Genomic DNA, 23,438 nt, shown 5'->3' on the forward strand with positions numbered 1-23,438 from the left:
CGTGCAGAAGTTAGCTAGAAGCACTCCTGAAGGAGAGGTTCTGAGACAAAAAGAACTCCAAGCAAGAGGGTCGAGCATTGAAAATGGATGAAATCGTGCAAAGAAGCTGCGAGCTGTGCATGCTCCACTGCGGGACAGGCGGTGACTCGCCTGGCAGCAGCGAGTCCTGCCACAGGTCGAACATGCCACAGACTGAGAATTTCACACACACAGTGGGAGCAGGGGAGGGGGAAGGGAGCGAGGGGTTTGATATGAGCATATCTATCCAGTTTCTCAATTGCAGGTTTGCAATTAACTCCTTATACATAACACAGAATTTAATAAATATTAACAGTTGTCTTTGAGGGTTTATATTTCATTGCATAGAACGTTAGAGATGAGACTTGTGGCTGTGCCCAAGGTGAAGGGAGGCCCCTAAGGGAAGGGCCTCAGGGAGGAACACTGCCCAGTCCACCAGGTGGATGGACGGTGCCACACTCCCCAGCACAGGGCCCTGGGCCCTTCCCTTGGCTGGCAGAAGCCCTGGCCCCTCTGCTCTGAGCATGTCCACTGGTGATGGCTTAAGAAGGACTGGAGTTGCACGGTAAACAGAGGCGGGCTGAGGGGCCTCCCTAGACCCCGCCCTGGGGTTGTGCTCTTGGTGGCCTGCTGCCCACTATTGCTTCTAAGTCAATATTCTCCCCGTGCTGAGCAGGGGCAGAGCAGAGAGGGAACCAAACCATCAGTCACAAGGTGGTGGTGGAGGGGAGAGGCAAGGAGGTGAGCCGAGAGAGCGAAGAGAGAAAGGGTGGGGGGAGAAATAAAAGAACAATGTTTATGAGGTATACACTTAAATCAAACTGAAATAATTAAGGCTGTTCTTGAAATCAAAAGAAATCCCCAGGTGTACGAACGAGGAGCCGGCTGGTCGAGACAATGGTGGTGCCGCTGGGATGCTCACGATGACTGGGGGTGATGGCTTTGAAGATGGTGGCGGGCGTGCTAGCACGCGGCCACCCACGGGCTGGGAGAAGCCTCAGCCAGCGCCCACGCTGCTTTTCGGTGCTATGGCCTCTTATTTCAGCGATGAGACAGTGTTAGGTCCTAATGTTTGTAAAGTTCTCCCAATCCCACGCTAGCCACATGGAAGTCTGCTCCGGTGTCACCCAGGGGGCAGGGTGAAGGGGGCAGGGCCCTGTGGCCACAGAGGGATCTGGGCCAGCTGGAATGTGAAGGAAACGGAGCCCAGGGCCCCCAGCCCTCAGTCAAAGCCCCTCTCCAAGGCTGTGGAAAAACTTCTGGCATTGTGGAGGGAAGGCAGCGTCCGTCAAAAACAGGCTGCGCGCGCCCAAACTCTGTGTATAACGCATTGGTAGCCTGGCTGGCCAGGCCGCGGAAGGCGGCTGTGGGAAGAGCAGCAAGACTGCCGCGTGACAGGGCCTGAAGAGAGGGTTCCTCCCTCCCAACGACGGCTACGCCTTGAAGGTGGTGCCCTGAGGAGAGCAGGGTCTCCGGAAAGACAATCACAGGTCCCCCTGGGCCAATGGTCCCACTTGACCAACAGATGTTTCACCCCGGCAGCTGCTGTTAGAAAACATCCCGTCCTCAACTGAGGCCCGCCTGCCACGTCCCACCTGGTGTGAGTCTTTGGGCCAAGGTTTGCCAGATTGTAGATGCTTGGAGGAGAAAAGGGGGGAGGGGGAAAGGAAACAGGAAAGACAGAAGAATTTTGTCAAGAACTGTGGACAGCTGCTTCCCGCCCGCACTCCTTCCAGCTGTCTGCCACAAGCTGACGGCCTGGCTCCTCCTCACCCATTGGATCCCACCCCACTGAGGCTGGGGGAGAGGGGTGCTTGGGCAGGTTTGAGGTCATAAAGAGAAGATCAGGAAGAAAGAATCAGGTTGGCCAGGAAGGGCCATTTCTTTAACACAAGTTGCTTTTTGTTTCTTAAGAGTGAGGGAGATGGGATTTTGTTTAAAACAACAAGCCTCTCCCAGCCCACTTCTGAAATTTCCACAGAAGACACCAGGAGATAGACACTCACAGAAGCACTGACCGCTTGGCCCACTCAGCCAAATGCCAGAACTTGAGGGTGATTCTTTTCATTACAAAGTTAGTGGTCTCAGTAGCCCACGCACATCGTGTGACAGGACACAGAACAAAAGGAACGACGCAAGTGGTTCCTTTCCCTCCCTGGTAACAGTGCCCTACACCCAAGGTGGGTCCTGCCATAGACCTGGTCCATGGGCTGCCCCTCTTTCCCCTCCCTTCAGCACAACTTCTGATTTCATACCTGTTTCAGGGCAACTCAGAGGAAACATCCAGCTGGGTGGGAAAGTGTCAGGGAGCCCGCTGTCGTGGGGTGAAGGCAGGAAGGACACTGAGGTGCTGCACTGTGGCTACTCTAATTAGAATAAGTTCCGGGCTCTTTACTTTCGCCTACAAAGCCCACCCCAGCTGGCTCCTGCCCCCTCTGACGTCACCCCGACCATCTCTCCCCTCCACTGTGGATCTAGCTGTGCTGGCCTTTTGTCTGTCCCTGAGGCCTATCTGTCTCATCAGAGCCTCTGCGGGTGCTGTTCCCTCACTGGGCACATCCCACAGCAGCCTCTTCTCCTCCCTTGAGCCTTACCTATCACTGACCACTTTCTCTAGAGCGGCCCCCTCCGTGCCATAACCCTGCGTCCCTGGCTTCAGAACACTTATAGCCTTCAGAAATTATCTTTTAATCTCATTTTTTTAAAAACTTATTTATTCTCTGCCCCTCTTAACGGGCTGTCAGCTTGAAAGGGCAGGGACTTGGTCTTGTTCCCTGCTGGATCCCCAGAACTCAGAACAGGGCCCAGCACCTACCTAGGGCCTGACAAACATTTATTGAATAAATGAATAAATGGATGGGAAACTGGACCTTTCCAGTTTCCCTGCTAGTCCTCCAGAGATAGGTGGCCCTTTTGGCACTACACCTAGCTCCCTCCCACAAGCAGGCCAGGCCTGGGCAAAGGCCCTCGCTGGCCCCAGCGCTCCCTCGTGATTTGCTTGTTGAGTGCCTGGCCCTGCCAAACACACACCTGCTCACTATGAGAAGCACCCACACCTCCATACTCTTTAACAGTAGAATTCGCAAAGGCGCGGTAGGAAGAGGGTCCCAAAGCTATGGAATGGGAGGAGGTGGTCCCTGGCTGTGCGCAGAGCAGCACCAACAGCCAGCCTACCCTCCCTGCCATCCTGCATGATGTACCGCTTCCTCCTTCCCGCCCAGAGGCAAGGCCAGGTCCAGAGGAGGCTCTAGGAAGAGGCTTCAGATCCTGCTTTGGCCATTGCAGCCCAGAGAGAGCCAGGGCTCCCATCCTGAGGCCCTTCCACTCTCTCCCTGGGCTGACCTGGTCTGGAGCTGAGACTCCTGTCTGGGTGACCTCTCTTTCCGCTCCATCCCTTTCCTGTCTGCCTCTCCACTCATTCTGCTTTTCCACCTTGCAGGTCTTGAACTCAGCCTGTGAAGCCAATTGTATCTTGACGTCACACCAAGGAGTGCTAAGCTCTGCAGGGTTTGAGGACTCCAGCCTCATCTGAATGTCTGGAGCAAAGGTCCCAGCACTAGGCCTCAAGGACGGGGCTTTGGAATCAGTGCCTAGTGTACAGACCCCAAGTTGTGGGGCACAGTTTGCTCTGCCGGGCCCCTTTCCCAAGGTTACTTACCTGACTCACCTCAGCCAGCTCAGTTGTCTCTGCCTCCCAGGTAGCAGCTGGGCCCATCCTAGCTGAAGGAAGCCCACCAGGTCCCTCCTGGCTCACACTTATAGGAACTGGGTCAGTCTGGTCAGCTAGGCCTTGGCCCTTCACTCCTCTGCCTCACCCAACCCTAGTCCTGATACTCACTGTTATACGCAGAGTCCAGAGCTGCGCCCAGGCCTCTGACTCCAGAGATTTTTCCACAGCAATGATATCATCTCCCTTCATTTCTTCAAGAGCCTGTGGAGCATTTACAGAGGAGGGCTGGGAGGAGCTGTATCCCAGGGGGACCCACCTACAACCTAATGTCAACTCATAGCTTTAGGAACCCTGCTGGGGGCTAAGGGGTGGTAGAAAAGGACAAAGGGATGTTGGCCTTGGCTCCCCTTTGCTGGGGACCTCTACTGTGTTGGCCACATGTTGGGACCTCTGTGCACAGGGTCCCTCTTCCTCTTCCTCCTCCCACTCTCATAGGGGAAGGACACTGCAGCTCTGGCCACATCACCCACTACTGAAGACCACATTCCTCCCAGAAGACCCCGCAGGACTTAAGAGCCCTGACTCGAGCACCAGGAGAGGGTGGGTACAGGCAGCTCATACTCACCCTGCAGGGCATGGTCACCAGAAGGAGGAGAATTTTTTGCCAAAAGCAGACACAGCTGTGACAGAAAAAGGAGAGAGGTGTCAGGAAGTCAGGCTAGGCTCCCTCCTAGTCAAGGCCGTTTGGCACAGTGAAGCCAAGCTCAGCCTAAGGGGCAGGGACTACCCAGAGAACCACTAGGCCGCAGCAGGTGGGCCCTCGGGCTGGCCTGTGCCTGGGTGACTGAGCCCGGAACCAGTCCCCAGACCCGACCTCTGCCAGAGTAGGGCCCTGGAGCAGCCTGGACCTGGCTGTAGGCAGTGCATACCTTCCGTCAGCTTGCCGGCCTGCTCTGCTGCCCCACCAGGGAGGATCTTGGAGAGCACGCTCTCCCCGTCGGCACCAGGCTGGCCGGCAGGAGCCCCTGGGGTCCCTCCAGGCTTGGCTCCAGCCTTCATGCCTAGGGGTAAAGAAACCACCATCATAAGCTGTGCTTGGCCTGGCTCTTCAGCGTCTGAGTGGGAGAGCAGCTAAGAGGGAATCTGACCACGGGTACCCTGTGAGGTGGAGGGTGAGGAGGAGGATAGAGAAATAAAGAGAGGAAGGTAAGAGTGGAAAGAAAAGGGGTGGGAGGAAGCAGCAAAAAGGAGACTGAGGAAGATAAAGAGGGAGAAAGGAAGGAATAGGCAGAGGAAGATGAGAAGGCAGAGGAGAGAAGGGAAGGGGAAGGAAGGAGACAGTAGGAATCCATGGTCCTGGCCCTGTGATCACCAGCACCTTCGAGGCTCCCTGCCCAGAGCTGCCTGGGCCCTAAGGCCCCAGTGCTGGTGATCCCATTGGCTCATTCTAACCCCAGGCTCGTTTCTGCTGGGGAGGCCTGCAGTGCACTGGGCACCTTCTCAGAGAGCAGTGAAGGCATGCAGTGCAGGGGAGCTCAGGGTGCCAGTCAGCACAGGGAGAGGGCAGCCCAGGTACTCTTCGTCATAGCCAAGGGCATCCAAAGGCAGGCTCACCTGCAGGTCCAGGTCCTGGTGGTGGCTGGGCCTGAGGAAGTCTCCCCTGCTGGGGTGCTTTGGCAGTCCCTTTAGAGCCGTTCGCCTGCTCTGCCCGCGGCTGCAACATAGAACCCATAGCTGAGCTACCACGCGTCAACTCTGCCCAGCCTGGAACCAAGGGGCTGTCCAAGCTGCAGTCCCAGCATCCACCCTGGGGAGGATCCACGTACTGGAGCCTTACTTACTGGCCCTGATGGCTGCGGGCCTGTGGCTGTCGAGGGCCCTGGCTGAGGCTTCCCTGCTGGCTGGCTGGCAGCGGGGGCCGGACCCCGAGCAGCTGGCTGGCCCTGCTCCTGCAGGCGGGCCTGCGAAGGGGCCTGCTGCAGAGGCTGTAGCCCAAGACCCTGCTGCTGCTGCTGCTGCTGCTGCTGCTGCTGCTGCTGCTGTGTCTGCGGCTGGCGCGATGCTGTTGCTGAGGGCGTCTGCCTGGATGGAGGAGGCTGTGACTGCTGTGGACCTGGAGCTGCCTGCCGACCTTGCGGCTGCAGCTGGGGTTCTGGCTTTGGCTGCAGTGCAGCGGGCCCTGAGTGGGCCTGCCGGGAGCCCTTCTTGCTCTCAGAGGCATGATGGTACGCTGATGGAACACGGGATGGCTGTGAATATTCACCGGAGCTGGGGTACCCAGGCTGACCCTTCTTCTGCACGGTCGGGGCAGGGCTGGGCTGAGGGTGAGGCCGGGCCTCATGGCGACTCAGGTCTCGAACGTGTGGTTTGGCAGCACGCCGTCCCGGCTCCTCGCCAGTGTGGCGGCCTGAGTGCCGCCCGTGGTCACCATGGTGTCGGTGTTCCTTGGCTGAGGCATGGCGGCCTGGGCCACCCTCATCGTGTGGCCACAGGCCCTCCTCGGGGGGCTCATCGTAGTCGTGGTAGCCGTGCCTGGCAGGGCCTCGCTTCTGGGAGGAGGAGGAGACTGCGTGGCCCCCGTGGTGCCTGAACCGGTCAGAGCGGGCATCCCGGGGCTTATCAAACCAGTCTGTCTCCTCCTGGCCCAGGTGATACGCTTCAGGGACCAAAAACAGAACACCATCAACCCCCGGGCTGGCCGCAGTGGGAGGCCCAGCTGAAGCCATGCAAGGAAAACAGAGGGTGGGCGCCACAGCCACAAGCGTAATGCCAGGCCCCAGCCCCCTCCCACAACCGGGCCAGGGCGCGGGTGCAGCAGGCAGGAAGGGCAGCCTGCAGCAGGGCCCACTGGGTGAGGCGCCAGGCCAGCCCCACTGAGACATCTCAGGGCTCAGGGCCCCACGGGCGGGCAGGCCCCCCAGGTGCTGAGCATCTGCAGAAATCACCCCCAGCTGCCATTACCTTCGCTGTCGGAAACTACGCAGTGGGAATCATCCAGGATGTAGCCCTCCTCACACTTATGCGCGTGGGCTCGCGGTCCATCCTTGACATGCTCCTGGACGTCAGGCATGGAGTGGCTGGAGCAGAACTGTGGGCAGGTGTCCCCCGGGGGGAGGGTGCCCCCAGCAGGGTGAGGCCGCCCCAAAGGGCTGACGGGGCTCTCCTCTTCAGAGGCCTGGCTCCGCATGGGGGGCCGGGGCCGGCCATGGGCCATGCTCAGAGATGAGGGCTTGGGGCCCGCTTTTTGAAGTCGCTCCACAGCCTCCCGTTCCCGCTCGTATCCCTTGGCCCGGCCACTGACGTCATGGCTGGAGAGCTTCTCCCCGCTGTATGCAGATGCCACCCGGGACCGGCTGCTCCCACTGTACACGCGGTCATCCTCTTCCACTGGGTCCCGGCTGGACACCCCATAGTACCTCTGCTGCTCATACACATTCTTCTTGAGCCCATAGGTGATTTCGTCCTGGAACTTCCTGCCCCGAGAGGTCAGGCTGCTGCTGACTGCAGAGGACGGGTAGGAGGCCAGGTCTGACTCTACATCCTTGGCCTCTTCGATAGGTGAGAACTTGGAGATCTTTTGCTCCATGCCCTGCTTCCGGTGCTTGCTGCGCTTTGAGGAGACGGCAGCCGGGGCCAGGCTCTTGGAGGGATGCTTGGGCCCCACAGGGCCTGGGCTATACTTCTCTGCTCGAGCCCCGTGTCTGTAGTCACTGTCACTGTAATAGTGGGTGCTAGCTAGTCGGCCATTGCTCTCCACGCTCCTGTGATGGCCGCTCTTCCCACGGGGGTCGTAGGAGTCCTCCTCGGATTCTTCCTCCCCTCTGGTATAGCAGCAGGGCAGTGTGGGCCCCTCAAGGACACCTGGTTCTCCTGGCTCTTTCCCTGGACGCCCACTGCTACTCGGCCCCAGGGGCTCCAGCTTCTGGCTGTCAGGGGCAGTGGAAGCACTGTCCTTGGTCAGCTCACTGATGTCGTCAATCATCACATAGTTCCGAGGGACATTCTGCTCCAGGCTGGTGTAGTGTGAGTCAGAGGGGTAGGTGGGGGCTGGGCTCAGGCTCACACCACTACGGTCACTGGCCCGCAGCAGCTCAGGGGCCTTTCCTTGTTCATAGCTGCTGCTTACTGCTGGGCCACTATAGCTGGTTTCAGACGAGGCTGCAGACATGGTCACGACAGGGCTGGCGATCACCTCATAGTTGGTGGGCACCTTCTGCTCCAAGTCGGCTAGTGATGTCTGGCGTGGCTTCTGGTGGGGGGTACGGCTGTCAGTCGGGACTGGGTAAAGGGTGCTCTGTGTGGTTGGCATGGGTGTTTGGGCTGTATAATGGCCTGTGGGACGGAAAGCCTGCTGGCTTGGCAGGCCAGGCTCAGCAGGGTAACTGGTGCCGGGAGGAAAGGCAGGTGCTGGGTACGTGCTGGGGCCAGGGTAGGTGGGTGCCTGGTGGGCTGGGAATCCATTCTGTGTTGGCCCACCGCTGCCTGCAGCATACTGTGGCGCCGGAGGTGGGAACCGGGATTGCTGGAAAGCAGTGGGGCCGGAGGGAGTGGCAGGAGCAGCGGCAGTGACAGGGAAGTCTGCATACTGGCCAGCCGGAGTGGCACAGCCCTGGAGCCGCAGCTGGTTGAGCTCACTGTCTGACAGGTAGTCGCGATGCTCACTGAGACCACGCAAGGGCGGGTAGTCACGGCCACCCCGGTCTCTGGCCAAAGATTCTTTGCGCTGGGTGATGCCCAGCTCCAGGTACTTGAGCTTGGCGTCGATCTCCTTCTCCTCCTCATCCAGCTCTGCCTGCTTCTTGCGCAGCTTGGTGGACTCGTGCTCCACCAGCCGCAGGTCCCGGTCCAGCTCCCGGAGCAGGCTGGCCTTGGTGGCAGGGACAGCGGCGGGCCCCACCAGCCCACGCTGCAGCAGGCTGGCCGCATACAGTTGTGGGGGAGCCTGGCCAGCCAGGGGCAGGTGAGCCTCCTCTGGAGGGGGGCTAGGCAGCGTCCGCTTCACCTTGCGGACCAGGCCGTTGGGTGGCAGCGCCGACACCTGAGACAGAGGGAAGGGCGGGCAGCACTGAGACCCAAGGTGTGGGTGGCCTGGCAGGCACAAGGTAGAAGAGCCCTGGCCTGGGCTCGGGTAGGGGCTGGGCTCCACGCCGTCAGTGCCCCGATTCACCAGGCAGCCTTGAGGCCTGCCCTGCCCACCCACTGGCCTTGGAGGGAGGGCCTGTGATCATCTTACAGGCCTTCTCCTTCCCAGACCTCGGGGCAGTGGGACGGGAGGAAGCAGCAGATGCCCCTCTGTGCTGATGTCTAATACTGGCCTGGCACACAGCACGTCTCCAACAGGCTTGCCACCCTCCGCCTCCCACTGAGGGTACTGAGGTGAGGAGAGTACAGGTCTGGCTCTGGGTTTGGGTCCTAGCAGCTGGCAGGAGCCAAGGGCAGTGGAGGGCCATGGACAGGAGTGGAGTGGGTCCTGGGCCCACCAGGTTCCCTAGAGGATCATGACAGGGGGCGCGTGCTGACTGGATGTCAGGTGCTGCAGGCTCCAAGTCTTTTCTGCCTCCTGCCCTTCTCCTCTCTAAAGTGAAATGCAATTCAGCCACCTGTCCGCTCTCCTCCTCCCGTGGCCCTGTACCACCCTCTGTCAAACTGTGCCCTCGGTCTGGCCCCAGCTCCCTCCACATCCCTGTCAGCCCACCGCTCTCTGAGGCTGCCAGACTCCTCTAGGGCCTCTCCAGCCCTATCTCTGGCTACCTGGCTTCCCAGTCAGGGCTCCCTAACATGTTCTCCATGGGGTCCTCCTCACCTGCCCGAGGCTCCACATTGCCTCAAGGTCCACATTGCCAGAAGCTTTGTCCTGGGTCCTCCCATTGTCTCTAGCTCCCAGGCCTCTGGGTTTTATGGGCCACCCAAATCCCCTAAACACACTGGGGACTGACATCAGGCTTCTTACCTTTTACCTTGCCAAGAAACTACATAAAAGCCTCCCACCTACTTTCACCATATGTCATAAAGGAAATGATAATGTGTCCCCAAACCTCAGGATGAAGGGTGGCCTTTGATGGAATGGAATAAATTTCCCTCCTTGAACTCGTCACTCTGTTGTCTGTCTTTTGCCATTTGGTCTCACACCATGAGTGCCCATCGTGGCGTGGCCCCCCCATGGCCAGCCCACAGGACCTCTGTGCCGACCCTAGCACGGAGCCAAAACCACCTGCCTCTCTGACGTGCCTTCCCTGCCAGCCCAGACTCCTGATCCCACCCCCACCCCTCTGGCCTGCATACCCCAGGGCTCTCCACAACTCAGACTCACCTCCACAACCCCACCCCGACGCCTCACCTCTCTCCTCTCTGCATCACACTCAGAAAATGGGTAAATATACCTCCCAGTGCCTCTGGCTCCTAGGCGGTCTCCCCAGGGCCACCGTGCATTCACTTCCTTGAGTCCATCTGCCCATATTCTGCCTAGGAAACTTTCTAAGATACCCATCTTGTCCTGTCTCACCTGCCTGAAACACCCAGGAGCTCCAAGGGCCTTTGAGAAAATCCCAATCCCCTCTTGGCCTGGCACTCAAAGTCCTTGGTGTCAGTCCCTTGCAACCTCCATTTTCCTAACATGCCGGCCACCTCTCACAGTCCTGGGACATCATTGGCAACTAAAGCCACAGACGAGGGTAAGTTTAGACTCCAGGAGCCCCTATCTAGGGCAGCAGACAGGTGTGTAAACAGATTTGCTGAGGGCCAGATAGGGGCATGGGACAAGATGAGGCAGAGAGCACGCTGCAGCCCACTGGAATGGGCCTTGAATGGTAGTCCAAAGGACTTTGGCTTCCTGTGGGGCAAGGGAGCCAGACCAGGGCTGGGGACTGGGGAGCAGCCCAGCCAGGTCGGTGCTATGGTTTTCTCAGGAAACATCCAAAGAAGAGATTTGGAGTAGGAGGGGCCCAGGCTGGAGGGGAGAGCTGAGGAGGCCTGACGGGGGAGGTGGCAGGGACTGGACTAGATACGGGCTGTGAAGAGGCAGTGCTAGGGTGAGGCTGAAGTTTCTAGCAGGGTCTAGATGGCTGTGGTGGCCCAAGTGTGTGTGTTTTGCCCAGGATGTCCTTGCTGGGCTGCGGGCTCCACCGGATGTGCATCGGGATGTGCATCCGTTCCTCGACTCCTAGCTCTGGGCCTCTGGAGCTGGAGGTGACTCCACCCCCACCCCAGGAGACGCCCCTCCCTGTGGGGCCCCCCAGGCTAGGCAGAGACCCCTGTCCCACCCTGGACCAGCCCCTGTGCCCATACCTGGCTACCCAGTCCCCCCTGGTGCTGGTAGAGGGAGAACCTCTCTTTGGCAGACTCCTCGGCGGTAGGGCTGAGGGGCTTAGGGTCAGACAGGGACCGCTGCAGGGTCTTCATGGGGCGTGGCAGTGTCTGCTGGCGGAGAGCGCTGTCAGCCGTGAAGTGCTTCTGGGGACTCACGTGAGCCTTGTTCAGCCTCTCACTGGAAGCAAAGGAGGTGTCCAGGAGCCGGTGTGGGGACAGGGGTGAGACTGGTGAGTAGAGGACCTGGGGGGACTTGGGAGGCTGGCGGCTCACAAGCTGTGAGAGAGACTCCGGGGGCAGGTGGGCCTGGTATCCAATCTCCAAGGGATCCGGCTTCTTTTTTTCGAATCTGCCCAGGGGCCCTGGGGTGACGATCTGGATGCCAGGCAGGTAGGGGCTGATGGCAGTTGGCCCTACAAGCTGCGGCCCGGCCACACCCTGGGCCTGCCCATCCGGCTCCGTCTGGCAGGCCAGGCTCTCCCCACGCCCAGTCTTCTCTGGCGCCGATATGTACCTGACGATCTCCACCTTGGGGTCGGTGGCAGCTGTGATGTGGATGGCTGGAGAGACTCTGGGCAGCTGGTCAGGCTCTGTCTGCACAGAGCAGTCGCTGATGGTCTGGATGCCCACGCTGCTCATGGCCCTCATGGCGGGGGCAGCAGTGGATGATGAGGCAGTAGCATCGTGCTTGCTGTCGGAGCCAGAGTCTGAGTGGCGAGAAAGACGGGACCTGCGGCGGCGCACTGGCTGCTCCCACTCGGCACTGTCCTCGTCGTCCGTCTGCACGCTGCAGTCAGCACTCCGCCGTGCCCGGCGCCGCCGGGTCAGGAGATAGCGGCCCTCTCCATCCTCATCATCTGTCTGCACACTGCTGTCTGCAATCCTCCTGACCACACAGGGCTCAGGCCCTGACTCTGGCTCGCACACATCCCGCAGGCGTGGCATGGAGTGCCGCTTCTTGATACCACTACGGCCTGCCTCCCACTGCTCCTCAGTCTGCAGTGACATGTCCGAGGCGGAGCTGGGGAGACCCCGGTGCAGCACGGGCTCACGAGGCTGCCCAGGCCCCTCAGGCCCAGGCACAGCAATGAAGGCTGCGTGGGTCAGGGGTGGCCAGTACTGGCCATTCTGAGCCAGCTCTGTGGCAGCTGGGGGAGGCCCTCGACCGGGTGCCTCACAGGCCACAGGGAAGGGAGCCTTCTGCCGCTGCTTCTGTTCCTCCAGTTGCTGCTGCAGCTGCTGCTGCAGCTGCTGGATCTGCTCCAGCTGCAGACGCTGCTGTGCTAGCTGCTCCCGCTGCAGTGCGAACTGAGCCTGCCGTTCCTCCTGCTGCTGCTGCAGCACATGGTGCTTGATGGTCTGCAGCTCCTGCAACTCCCGCTGCACCAGCAGCTGCTCTTCCTCGCGGTGCCTCTGCAGCTCCACACGCTCCCGCTCCAGCTCCTCCTGCAGCCGCAGCTGCCGCAGCTTTTCTAACTCCACCCGCTCTCGCTCCAGCTGTAGCAGCTGCTCCTGCTGCTTCCGCTGCCTCTCCTCCTGTGATGCTTCCTCCTTCTCGAGCCCTGGCCGGCTGAGGGCCCCACTGCTGCCCCCAGGAGCAGCATCTACCGGCGGCTTCTGGCCAGCCGCTGGGGCTGGGGCTGGGGCTGGGGCTGCTACAGCCTCCTTGACAGCAGCAGGGGTGGCTGTGGAAAGAGGCTCTTCCCGAGCAGCCCCTGCTGGCAGCTCTGGCCTTGATGGGCCCCCAGCCCCTGGGGCCTTGGCAGCAGCAGGCTTCCCCAGGTAGACAGGACCCTCAGCAGGTGGAACGCCGGAAGCAGTGGGGAATCTACTTGGTACAGGATATCGGTATAGCCCTGTGGGCCCAAGAGGTACCCGGGGGGCAATCATGGGCATGCGTGTCAGGCTGGCGAGTGGCACGGCTGTGACTCCTCCGGATGCATAAGGCCTGTACATGCCACCACGCACCATGGGCCGCAGTACTGAGGCAGGCTGGGTGGTGATGGGCAGTGTTGCAGCAATTGGAGTGTTGATAGTCGAGTAGATCATGCCGTCGGCTGCACGCACAGTGGCTGTGGATGGCAGCAGCTGTCTGATTGCTGTTCCCTGGCCTGCTGTAGGCCTGTACTGGGCCAGGTTCCCAGGACTCGGGTGGCCCTCCGGGAAGGTGGGGTTCCCAAGGAGGCCAGGTCTGAGGGGAGCCAGACCTTGCGGGGCACTGAGCCCTGGCTGGGGCTGATACTGCATGAGGTCGGGGCCACCACCACCGCTGCCACGCCGCCCTCCGTACTGGTCCATGGAGTTGAGGGCAGCACACATACGGCTGATCTCACGGGCCGTGGTGGCGCTGTACTGGGCCAGGCTGGCCTCCTGGAATCCAGCTGCATCTCCCCGTGGGCCATACCTGTGGTCTGAGTAGATGTTTGACACTGAGCTGTAGCGCCGCATGGGAAGCGGGTGAGTCAAAAGCTCTGTGGGATGACGTAGGTCCGTGAATGAACCATACTGCAAGCCCTGCCCAAGGTAGCGTCCATCTGCAAAGCCCAGGCTGTAGGAGTGCTTCAGTGAGCTGAGGTCCATGGCCGAGTCTCGTCCAGGGCCCTGGAAGAGGTGACCAATCCTGTGGGTGTGGTAGTTGAGGCCAGCCTCAGCCAAATTGGTGTCGGACATAGAGGAGTACAGCCTGCCAGGGAGGCCCTGTGCGTAGGGCCTCTGCTCCTCATGGGGCCCAGGCCCCCCGACCACCTGTGCCCGGTAGGTGGGGGCCTCGGGAGGCTCAGCGTCCCGGGGACTGTAGAAGGGGCCGCTGCTTTGGCCGGGTGGGGCAACATCTGCCACACTCTTCTCAGGTGCGCTGGGGGTGGGGTGAAAGGTACCTGTACAGCTACTGCCAAAAGGGAACTTGTAGACCATATCACAGCACGCCAGCTGGCTCTCGGGCCTCATCCCAGTGAGGTCCAGGGCACCTGCCGGCTCCTCTGGGAGCAGTGTGGTCACAGTGCCTGCTGTGCCTTCTCCCATCTGCACCACCACTGTATGTGGCTTCCTGGCACCTGGCAAGGCGTGTGACCGCAGCTCTGCGGGGGTGGCCCGATGGGGTTCGGAACCAGGCTCTGGCACTGGTCCTGACTTGAGGCCAACACTCTGGGCAGTGCCCACCTGAGTGATCAAAACATCCCTTCTGGCCAGAGGTGCCACCTGGTTGGGCAGGTTATACCTGGCAAACTTGGCCTCCCTGGGTCTTCCTCGGGGCCCACCACGGTAAGGGGCTGTCTGGACTGCCTGCTCTACCTGCTTGACCTGGGCCAGGCACACGGGGCTACCCGCACCCTGGCCAAAGTCCAGTCGGCTCTGGAAGGGGTCTCCATAGACCACAGGCTGCTTCTGCTGAGCCATGAGCACAGATGAGGCCATGGTGATGCTCACGGTGGTGGCGGTGCTGAGGAAGGCATGGGTCTGCTCCTGGGCATTGAGGTTGATAACCAAAGGCTGTACAGCGGTCGACTGCCGTCCTGGGATTGGATCCAGAGCAAGGCCGTACTTCCTCGCTTCCACAGCAAGAGAGGTCAGGTCCATGCCCTGGTCAGTGAGGATGATGGGTGTGGGCTTGACGGCTGTGCGAAGGTCTACCACGGCACTGCCAGGGGGCCTGGGGCCGGGCTCGACCCTAGACGTTCCAGGGACAGAGGAGATCCGGCACAGGGAGATGTTCTCAGCAGGGAGGGCGCCCCAGCTGTATAGTGCCAGGGGCCCATCTGCACCAGCACTGGCTGCCCGCGGGAAGCCAGGTGGCCCAGGTGGCTCTGGGGGCAGCTGAGGTGTTGTCTGGCTGTAGCTGTGGTTGGTGGGCTGGGTTTCAATGGGTGAGCACACTGGGGAGGTGGAGGCACTGGCATGGACCATCTTGGTCTGGCTGGAGGCATCTGACCCCAGTGTGATGACCATAAAGGGGGCATCCTGAGGGGACTGCTGCCGTACCAGGCGAGGCGTGCTGGGTCGGTGTGGCGTCTGTGTGCCCTGAGCCACCGTGGGTGCCGGGGTGGGGGCACCAGGGCTCCGTGGCATGTCCAAGGCAGGGGTCGGGCTTGGCGTCTGTGTAGAGAACTCTGCTGTGGCCCTTGGGCCCAGCTTACTAGGGGAGAATGTGGGACTCTCTGAGGGAGAAGATGGAGAGAGAGGGGGGCTGGAGCCTGCAAAGTAGGAATATCCCCGGGAGGTCTGCGGGGTGCCACTCTCGCCATCACTCACACTCAGGGGCTTCTCTCTGGCAGCCCGTCCACTGACAGCAGGGCCACGGGGGGCCTGGGGTAGCTCCTCAGTTTGAGACCCATAGTTTGCAGTGGTTGGGCTCTGTCCATAGCTGTGGCCAGTGGAAGAGAGCAAAGGGCTGCGCTCAGAGCCTGCCGGGGAAATCGGAGTCATGTACCCTCGTGGCAGGCCAGCTGGACAAGGAGCCGCAGCTGTGGAGGCTGGGGTCCCAGGGCCCTGGGCAAAGGTTATGCCTACTTCCTTGGAGGCAGAGCTGGGGGAGGCAGGAGAGCTGTGTAGCTTGAGGGGGTCCTGAGGCTCCTTTGCAAAATGCTGAGTAACACGGACATCGGGAATGACTCGGCCCCCACTGCTGTCAGAGGAGGTGGAGGTGGAGAAGGACACAGGGGCGGCGAGCTGGGTGGGACTGGTACCAGGGGTAAGTGGGCCGCCATTTTGTTTCATTGGGTCCATGTACGTACTCTCGGCATTCAGAAACTGCTTCTCCTTCTTCTTGTCCTCAGCGAAGGCCAGGTCCCGTGAGGAGGCCTGATGCATGCGGGCAATGCTTTGTGATGTCTGAAGGATCTCCTGGTACACGGCTGCTCCCAGGCTGGCTGGCGTGCCCTCCGAGGCCGGCTGAGCAGCCCCACCATAGTCATGGTCTGGGGTGTCCTGGTATTCGAAGGAACCCTGGCCCCGGGGGCCTACGGGCTGAGGGGGGCCACCATGGGGCCCACGGCCCCCTGCTGCCTGGCCTTGTTGCCGCTGGAGCAGCTCGGCCTTCCGCATCATCTCCTCATAGGCCTCCTCAGCGCTCTTGAGGGGCCGGCCGGAACTGGGAGTGGTGGTGCTGCCCAAGGGTGTCTCGGTTGGAGAGTAGAGGGACATGAAGGTGGGCAGGTTGTACTCACTGCCTGACTTGTAGAGCCGAGGGGGGCCCCCATCCAGGGCTTCAGCCTCCGAGTCAAGGGAGGGCGAGGGCGAGTATTCGGAGCAGGAGGAGCGATGTAGCTCCTCCATCTCGGCTGCCTGCCTCAGCTCCTCTGTGGGGGAGGCATCCTCAATGGGCGACAGGTTGCTGGGGGGGGTCTTGGAGCGCTCACGCCGCCGCTGGGCCCGCAGCTCCTCCTTGTCACGCCGGGTCTTGCGGGCCGTGCTGCGGATGCGCTGCTGCTCCACCTCCCGCATCTTCTCCTGCTCGCGCAGCAGCTCCTCCTCTTCCCGCAGCTCCTCCTCCTCTGAGGAGTCCTCGATGGTGGGCAGCAGGGGCCCATGCGAGCGGTGCCGGGCCTTGCGCTGCTGCTTGGCTTCTTCCAGCCGCTGCCGGCGGCTGGGGCTGCTGTCACTGTCCTCCTCCAGCGAGGACAGGGAGGTGGGCGAGGTGCCCGAGGTGTAGCTGGGTGTGGAGGCCGGCAGTGTGGAGGAGTGCTCCCCGCGGGAGCGGTCCTCAGGCGAGCCCGTCAGGCTCTCCATCTCCAGCTCGGGCTCCCGGTCCAGGCTGGGGTCAGGGCCTTGTCCCAGGTCCAGCTCATGGCCGTAGCTGCCCGTGCTATTGAGCTCGATGGTCTTGAAGCGGCGGAGCCCGCCCTGCAGAGCCCCACTGCCGTCTGCAGCCTCTGCTGGGCCTCCCTCGGAAAGCAGCTCCTCATAGCCCGTGGTGGCGTTGTGGGGCAGGCGCCTCTTGGGCAGCGCTCCCTGCTCGTGGCTGGGCTCGGGCCTGGGCCGGGGGCTGCCCTTCTGCGAGCCATGTTTGACGGGGCCGTGCCTGGGGGGGGCAGCGTCATCCTCCTCCAGGTTGTCTTCTTCGGCACTCATCTCCAGGATCTGCCGCCTCATGAACTCCTCATCAGTCAGTTCTGCTGCCCGGGATGGGGGCTGGGGCGGAAGAGGGGACAGGCCACCCTCACTGCTGTCCTCCACGTAGTCATGCCTCAGCTGGCTGCCGAAGTCATCTGAGGACTCAGCTGTGTCCTGCTGCTCCCTCCGGCGCCCCCACTCCAGAGAGTCTTCTTCCTCCAGGATATCCTCCAGCTCCTCATCCGAGTTGAAGGCCTCGGGCATGATGGACAAGGAGTGGGGCCGCCGCTTCTGCTCCTCACCACTGCCATAGCGGGGCTTTCTCCGCTCACCACTGGGGGCCGGGCCCTGGGCCTCCAGCGAAGGCCTCATGCTGCTCCCCACCTTGTGGAGCTCAGAGGGGCTGGGCGGGCATGGCCCTGTCGCCCCTGCACTGTCCAGCTCTTCCACCTCCTGCTGCACAATGCCTGTGATCTCACTCTGGGAGCTGGAGACACCATCGGAGGAATAGCCTGTGTCGCTGAGGCTCTGCGGGCTCCGAGACAGGTCCTGAGAGTAAGGCTTGCCCGCCGGCTCCTGCAGCAGGGTGAGAAGCAGACACTGACTCCCCATGGCAGACGGCTCGTGGGGGGAGTCCAGCCCTCTCCATCAACCCAGGGCCCTGGGGAAGGGTACCTCCACCTCCCGGGGGATCAGGGCCCACCACCCACTCCATTGCTCTGGTCTTGAATAACCTGCAGGTTCCATGTCAAACCCCAAGCAGCCCTAGGTTCTCAAAGAGAAATTTTACTAAATCTACTGGTAGCAGAACCCAGCAAAGCATCTGATAAGGTGTCAGACACAGGATCGGCCTAGAACTCACAGGCTCTAGGCCCTCTAGGGCCTCATCTAGGCGTCCCTGCTGTCCTCTGTGGCCCCAAAGGGCCTGTCCCAGGTCTACATCCCAGTCCCGCAGGGAGCTAAGCCCTTCTCTAGATTGCCCTGCCTGAAAGCTAGGATCCCTGGGAAGTAAATGAGACTGACCTCCGCCTCCCCACCCTTGGGGGCTTCTGGAACCCCCGCCTTGACGACAGGGGTGGCAGGTTCAGTCCTCCGCACCCCAGCCTTTGCTTTAGGAATCCCAGGGGGCAGGGTAGTCTCTGGAGGTGGCTTCAGCACCGGCTCAGCTTTAGCTGGGACTCCTGTCTTCTTTTCCTGGGCACTGCTCGGGGTCCTGATGGGTTCAGAAGCCCTGAGGGGCTTGGCTTGGGGACTAGCCTTGGTAGGAAGGGGACTGGCCTTGGTGGGCAGGGGACTGGCCTTGGCAGGCGGGGGGCCTGATGGCTGGCCCAGCCCCGGTGGCCCTTTCTGCTTCGGAGGGGCTGTTCCAGCTGCATGGTGAGGGGCCCCTACAGGGGGCTGCTGTGAGGTGGGCAGGGTCAGTGGGGTCGGCTCTCCCAGGCTGCCCTCCAGCAGCCGCTTAGTTTGGCAGTTCAGACAGAGCCACTCGGTTTTCTGTACGGAAACGAGAGAGGAGGGATTTAATGAAAATCACAAAGACACTGAAGTACTCAAAGATTATTCCTGTGACTATTTCTGTAACCTTAAGGAGGAGAAAATCTCCCAAAGCATGACACTAAAGGCACGAAGAGAAAAAGACTGATAGGTTTGTTGCCCCCAAATGACAGACGCCCCATCCTTCAGAGGCATATGTAGAGTTAAAAAGACAAACCCAAAGGAAGGGTCGCTTCCTTACCCCATAGAGAGCTTTTCACTTGGCCTGAAAAGGAGGAGAACCTGTATGAGAGGGGAGGCTACAAAAGTAGCACAGTGTCTGGAGAAGAGGGGGCACTGGGGACTCACCCCAGGGCGTGAACAACTTCTGGGAGGGGTGCAGAGTCCCCCAGGTGAGAGCTCCCGCAGACCAGGAACAGCATCCGGCAAGGAGCACCTCCCAGAGGCACTGCCCCGCCCCAGCCTCCGAGCTCTCAGGCCTCAGATACCATCCTTCTCCACCCCCAAGTAAGAGCTGTGCTGGGAGGGTGCAGGCTCATGGGGCCAGGGGAGGCTGTCTGGGGGAAGCCTTGCTTGGGGGTGGGGGATGGAGCTGAGCAGTCCCCTCTGTTCACACCCCCCAGCCCAAGTCACCTTGTCTTAGGCCAGCAAAGACGCCCAGGCGAATGCCTCCTCCTGCTCCCCCGGCCTCTGGGCTGTTCTTCCGACGGGACCTGTGTGTGCCAGCCCTTGGGCCAGGGGCCCTGCTTCCTCCAGAGTTGGGCTGGGATCAAATCCTCAACCATCAGTCCACCAGTTTCAGGATTACCCTCTCTGTGTCAGTCTAAGTGCTGGGGACTGGAGACATAGCCATGATTAAGACGGACACACAGGCTGGCATGCAGCCTTCTTGGAACCCAGAGCCCCAAAGAGGTCATTCTGAGTATGACATGGGCATCAATGGTGAATTTCCCAGAACACCAGAAACCAAGTCTAACTCCCCAGGTCCCACTGTCGGCACAGGGAGAGGGTCAAGCATCCCAAGCCCTGAGCAGGTGATTTCTGTAGCAGGTCAGAAGCTGGCAGGAGCATGTCTCCCAGGAGCCTCCTCCAGGGTGAGGGCTCCTCCTTGGCAAGACTTGAGGCCATGTCCTGGCCCACGAGGGAGGGTTGGGCAGGGAATGAGAGTAACGGCACACACCTGTGCCTGCTCTCATCCCAGGGGTGCAGAGCCTCGGCACCCCTACTGTCCTACTGTTGCACATCGGGGTGCCAAGACACTCAGGCTCCCACCAGCAGCTTGACCACTAGGATGGGGCATCAGGGGAACCAGAGGACACAGAACTACAAGGTCAAAGAGCCAGGGACAGGGCAAAGAGGTGGCCCTTGGCCCTCACCAGCCCAAAGTGGGCCAGCATCCTCAGCACCCTTACCACACACACTGCCCCTAGGCCCAAGTCAGACCCTAGCCCACCTGGCAGAGCCTTGGAAGCATGGCACCTCCAGGATGCCTGCCCTCAGCCTGGCATCCACAGGCCACCATGGCAAGTACCGTATCAATGATTCTGCCCTGATTTCCTGCCCACAAAGCTACACACCACATCTCTGCCCTGGGCCCCAGCAGAGGCCAGGTCAGGCGGGTGGCAGGGCCTTGGTGTTGATTGAGGGACAGGTCTGCTCCACAAACTTGTTACTCAGGGCCTTGAGACTGCTTCCCTGAGACTGGAGCTCCAACTCTGCCTGGAGGTCCAATTCCACACACAGGTCCTGAGCAGAGGGGCTCAGCTATGGAGTGGGACCCTTCAGAGGTCCTGCAGGTACTCACCCTGTTCCTTGTAGGGCCTGGCTCTAGCACCACTGCTGACTCCCCTGGACCTTATCTGATGCTCTGTGTATCCCCCATACAAACTCCTATGAAGCAATGGGTGCTGGCCACTTGCTGGGCCTTGGGCTCACTTGGTGCCTAGGGAGAGTGCTGGATGGGCTGAGCCAGGAATCCCATCCACGTTCCCCCAGCATCACCTGAGGTCACAGTGGAACTCCCTCCATGTCAGAGAGGACTGTAAGGTGGCAAAATGATCCTAGAGAAGTGGGAGGGGTGTTAGTAAAGGCCCAGAGAGAGTTCTGGAAATGAGTGAACAGCCCCTTCCCTAGCCCCAGGATCAACATGATGGGGTTAGGATCTGGGCCTAGACAGTGGGCTGGCCCAAGGCAACACTGCCCTGACTCCACCTTGGGTCCATGCACACAGCCATCCAGGTTAGGCCTCTGAAGGTTCTGTCATCTACTTTGGCTCACCTTGCTGGCTTGGCAAGCCTCCGACCTCCACCTCTGGCCTGCAGATCCCACCCCAGAAGTAACAGTCCAAATGAAGCAAGGGCACCTTGGAAGGGTGGCCTGGATGGAGGCGACAGACCTAATGCCAAGAGCTCAGAGGCAGCCCCTGCAGTGGCCTGCTTACCTGAGCCCAGAGGCCCAGCCCTCAGCAGAGCATGTCAACTGTGGTCACATGCTCCCCGGGGTTTCGTTCCTTCCCACGCTTACTCACAGAGGCAGCCAGGCTGCAGAAGGGGCTGCCCAGCTGGTCCTCTTGCTCCTGGCTCTGCTATAGCAAGCAGTGAGGGAAGGAGGGAGGGAGGGAAGGCAGGCAGGAGGAGGCATGTGAGGTAAGAGCTAAAAATAAACCGCTGAACTAGCTGCTGGAGGCCCTTCCCCAGCCCTCTGGGGTTGGTGGGAGAAGGGTACAGGGCATTGGGGCCACTAGAGGTGGAGCCAGGGGAGACCTGGCCAAGGCTGGGGATGGGATGGGAGGCAGGCTGTGCCTGGGGGCTGGAAAGCAGCTGCAAACTGAGGCCCTGCCTCCTTTATTCACGTTGCTCTCATCTCTGCCCCTCACTTCATGCCCCCACCCCCACCCCGCTCCTTCATTCCCTCTCCCCCTTTAGTGTTTACCCCCCTCATTCAATCATTCACTTGCACATTCTCTCTCATACTCTCCCTCATCCAGCCCCAGCCCTTGGGGAGCTGCTGCTCACTGGCCCCTTTTCCTATCCCCTTTGACAAGTGGGCAGGGGACGATCTGGGACATGGGAATGGACATGAGAGGCTCTGATGACCATTTCTGCCTTGCCTCCCTCTGTCCAGTTCCTTTCTGGGGGCAGGAAGGTAGGAATCCCCCAAGGGCTATCGCCACCTAATAACGGTGGGAGGCGTAGATGTGCATACCTTCAGATGGAGCTAGGTGGGTTCGGGGCGAGGCAGGGGAAGTGAGTTATCTGAGAGAGTTGGTAGGGTACCCCACAGGCGGGTGAGACCTGCTACCTTCCGGAATCACTGGCTGCTGTACCTCATGGGCCAAGAGAGCCCAGCGAGGCTGCATTGGAAGCTGGGCATCCTCCCTGCACTGTCTGACACAGCCTGAATGACCCTGCAGAACACAGTCTCTCTGCATGTGGAGCTGGCCTAGGTTACAGCAACACCGGACTGGCTGCCTAGCCCAACATACCCCCAGCCCCACTGCCAGACCAGGGGCAGTGGATGAGAACTCCTGAGAAAAGGATGCCCAGAGGTTAAAAATAAAAGAGCCCAAGACTTGCACACTGGACCACAGGCATGGCCATCGCTGGTGCTGCTGTTCCTCTACGGACCCTTGCTCTGCTCTTCCCTGTCCCCAGACATGCGTAGGCTCCCCTTTTTGGGACCTCTGCCTCCGATAAGAAGAATCGTCCCTGATATCCCCAACGTTTGCCTTTATGGTTGGGCTGTGCTCTCCTCATGCTCCAGCACCAAATGTGTCCATTCCCTGTGGCCATCCCTCATGAGAAGAGGATCTTGCACTGGCCACGGGGTCAATTCATACCCAGGTAGTAGGGGCTGGTGGGGACTCTTTCTTTCCTGTACAGAGACCCTCTTTTAGGACACTCTGGTTCCAATCTCCCGGCTCAAGGGCTGACTGTGTGTTGGACCTCGCACAAGTATCTGAAGTATGGCATGTCACCTGGCTCTCACAGAAACCTAAAAGGGAGATCTATGGCCCCCAATTCCACAAGGGAGGAAACAGGCCTCCCTGAGATCACTACCCCACAGGCAGACTGAAGCAGGTCTAGAGCAGAGGCAGCCCCCACCCCAAATAGGCCCAGCCCGTCCCACACATCACAGGTGCCAGGCCCTTTGCCCAGGGAGGCCTGACTTCTCAAGGCCACGGCTGGTATTTTGGCAATTATAATAAGATAAGAAATAGGCAGTGTTACTGTAACAACTCCAACTCCACTAATTTCTTCACAAACTCTATTTTGAACCGAAAGCCAATTAAAAATTAAGCCAGAGGGTACTATCATCTTTCAAAAAGATAAATAGGTAAAAAATTTGGAATCAACAACTGTTAATCATGAAATGACTCACATTTTATAGCACTATGGTTAATTTTTCAGAGAAAATTTCAAAGGGAAAAGGGATCTAGTCTTATTGCCTCCTCCATTGTATGCTCTGGACTCCCTCTTGAGAAAGAAGGTAAAAAGGTTTTTACAGCTCAGAGAGTTGGGGTAATTCCCACCCTGGCAGCCCAGACAGGTGGCTCCAGCCACAGGTGGAGCCACAGCAGGTCTAACAGGTCTAAGGGGGAGCTGGCCCTCCCTCAGGCCCCCAGCCTGCACGCAGACATGCCTCATGCTGTGCACAGAGACAGCCAGATGGAGAGAGACAGCCAAGGCAGACCTACCCCTCCACCTCCCTCCCAAGGCAGGATGTGTCTGGGCCACCTGCTGAAAAATCAGGAGCCTCTTACCAAGAACACACAGGGAAACACAAAATTGCTCTAAATGCCGAGTGGCCATTCACTGAGATGGGACCAAAGATGGCCCATGGCCTGGTTAAGAGCCTCAGCTGGGAAGGGCAGGGGAGGGGGACACACCAAGCACCAGCCCTT

General features: G+C 60.2%; 1 protein-coding gene across 1 annotated transcript in view; it reads right to left on the minus strand.

The window, feature by feature from the left end:
- Positions 1-4,327: 4,327 nt before the first annotated feature.
- BSN (bassoon presynaptic cytomatrix protein) overlaps positions 4,328-23,438 on the minus strand; it is a gene marked incomplete at its 3' end in the record, with an annotated part of 85,038 nt that continues 65,927 nt past the window's right edge. Inside the window, exons 4-10 of the mRNA XM_082848252.1 lie at positions 18,065-18,535; positions 10,973-17,617; positions 6,650-8,726; positions 5,530-6,344; positions 5,303-5,402; positions 4,618-4,749; positions 4,328-4,368 (exon numbers count right to left, since the gene is read on the minus strand). Coding sequence (XP_082704378.1) covers positions 4,328-4,368; positions 4,618-4,749; positions 5,303-5,402; positions 5,530-6,344; positions 6,650-8,726; positions 10,973-17,617; positions 18,065-18,535 — 10,281 coding nt within the window. The remainder of the gene's footprint in view (positions 4,369-4,617; positions 4,750-5,302; positions 5,403-5,529; positions 6,345-6,649; positions 8,727-10,972; positions 17,618-18,064; positions 18,536-23,438) is intronic.

The sequence above is a fragment of the Leucopleurus acutus genome (genome assembly GCF_964270905.1).
Source record: "Leucopleurus acutus genome assembly, chromosome: 10".
Taxonomy (NCBI): Eukaryota; Metazoa; Chordata; class Mammalia; order Artiodactyla; family Delphinidae; genus Leucopleurus; species Leucopleurus acutus.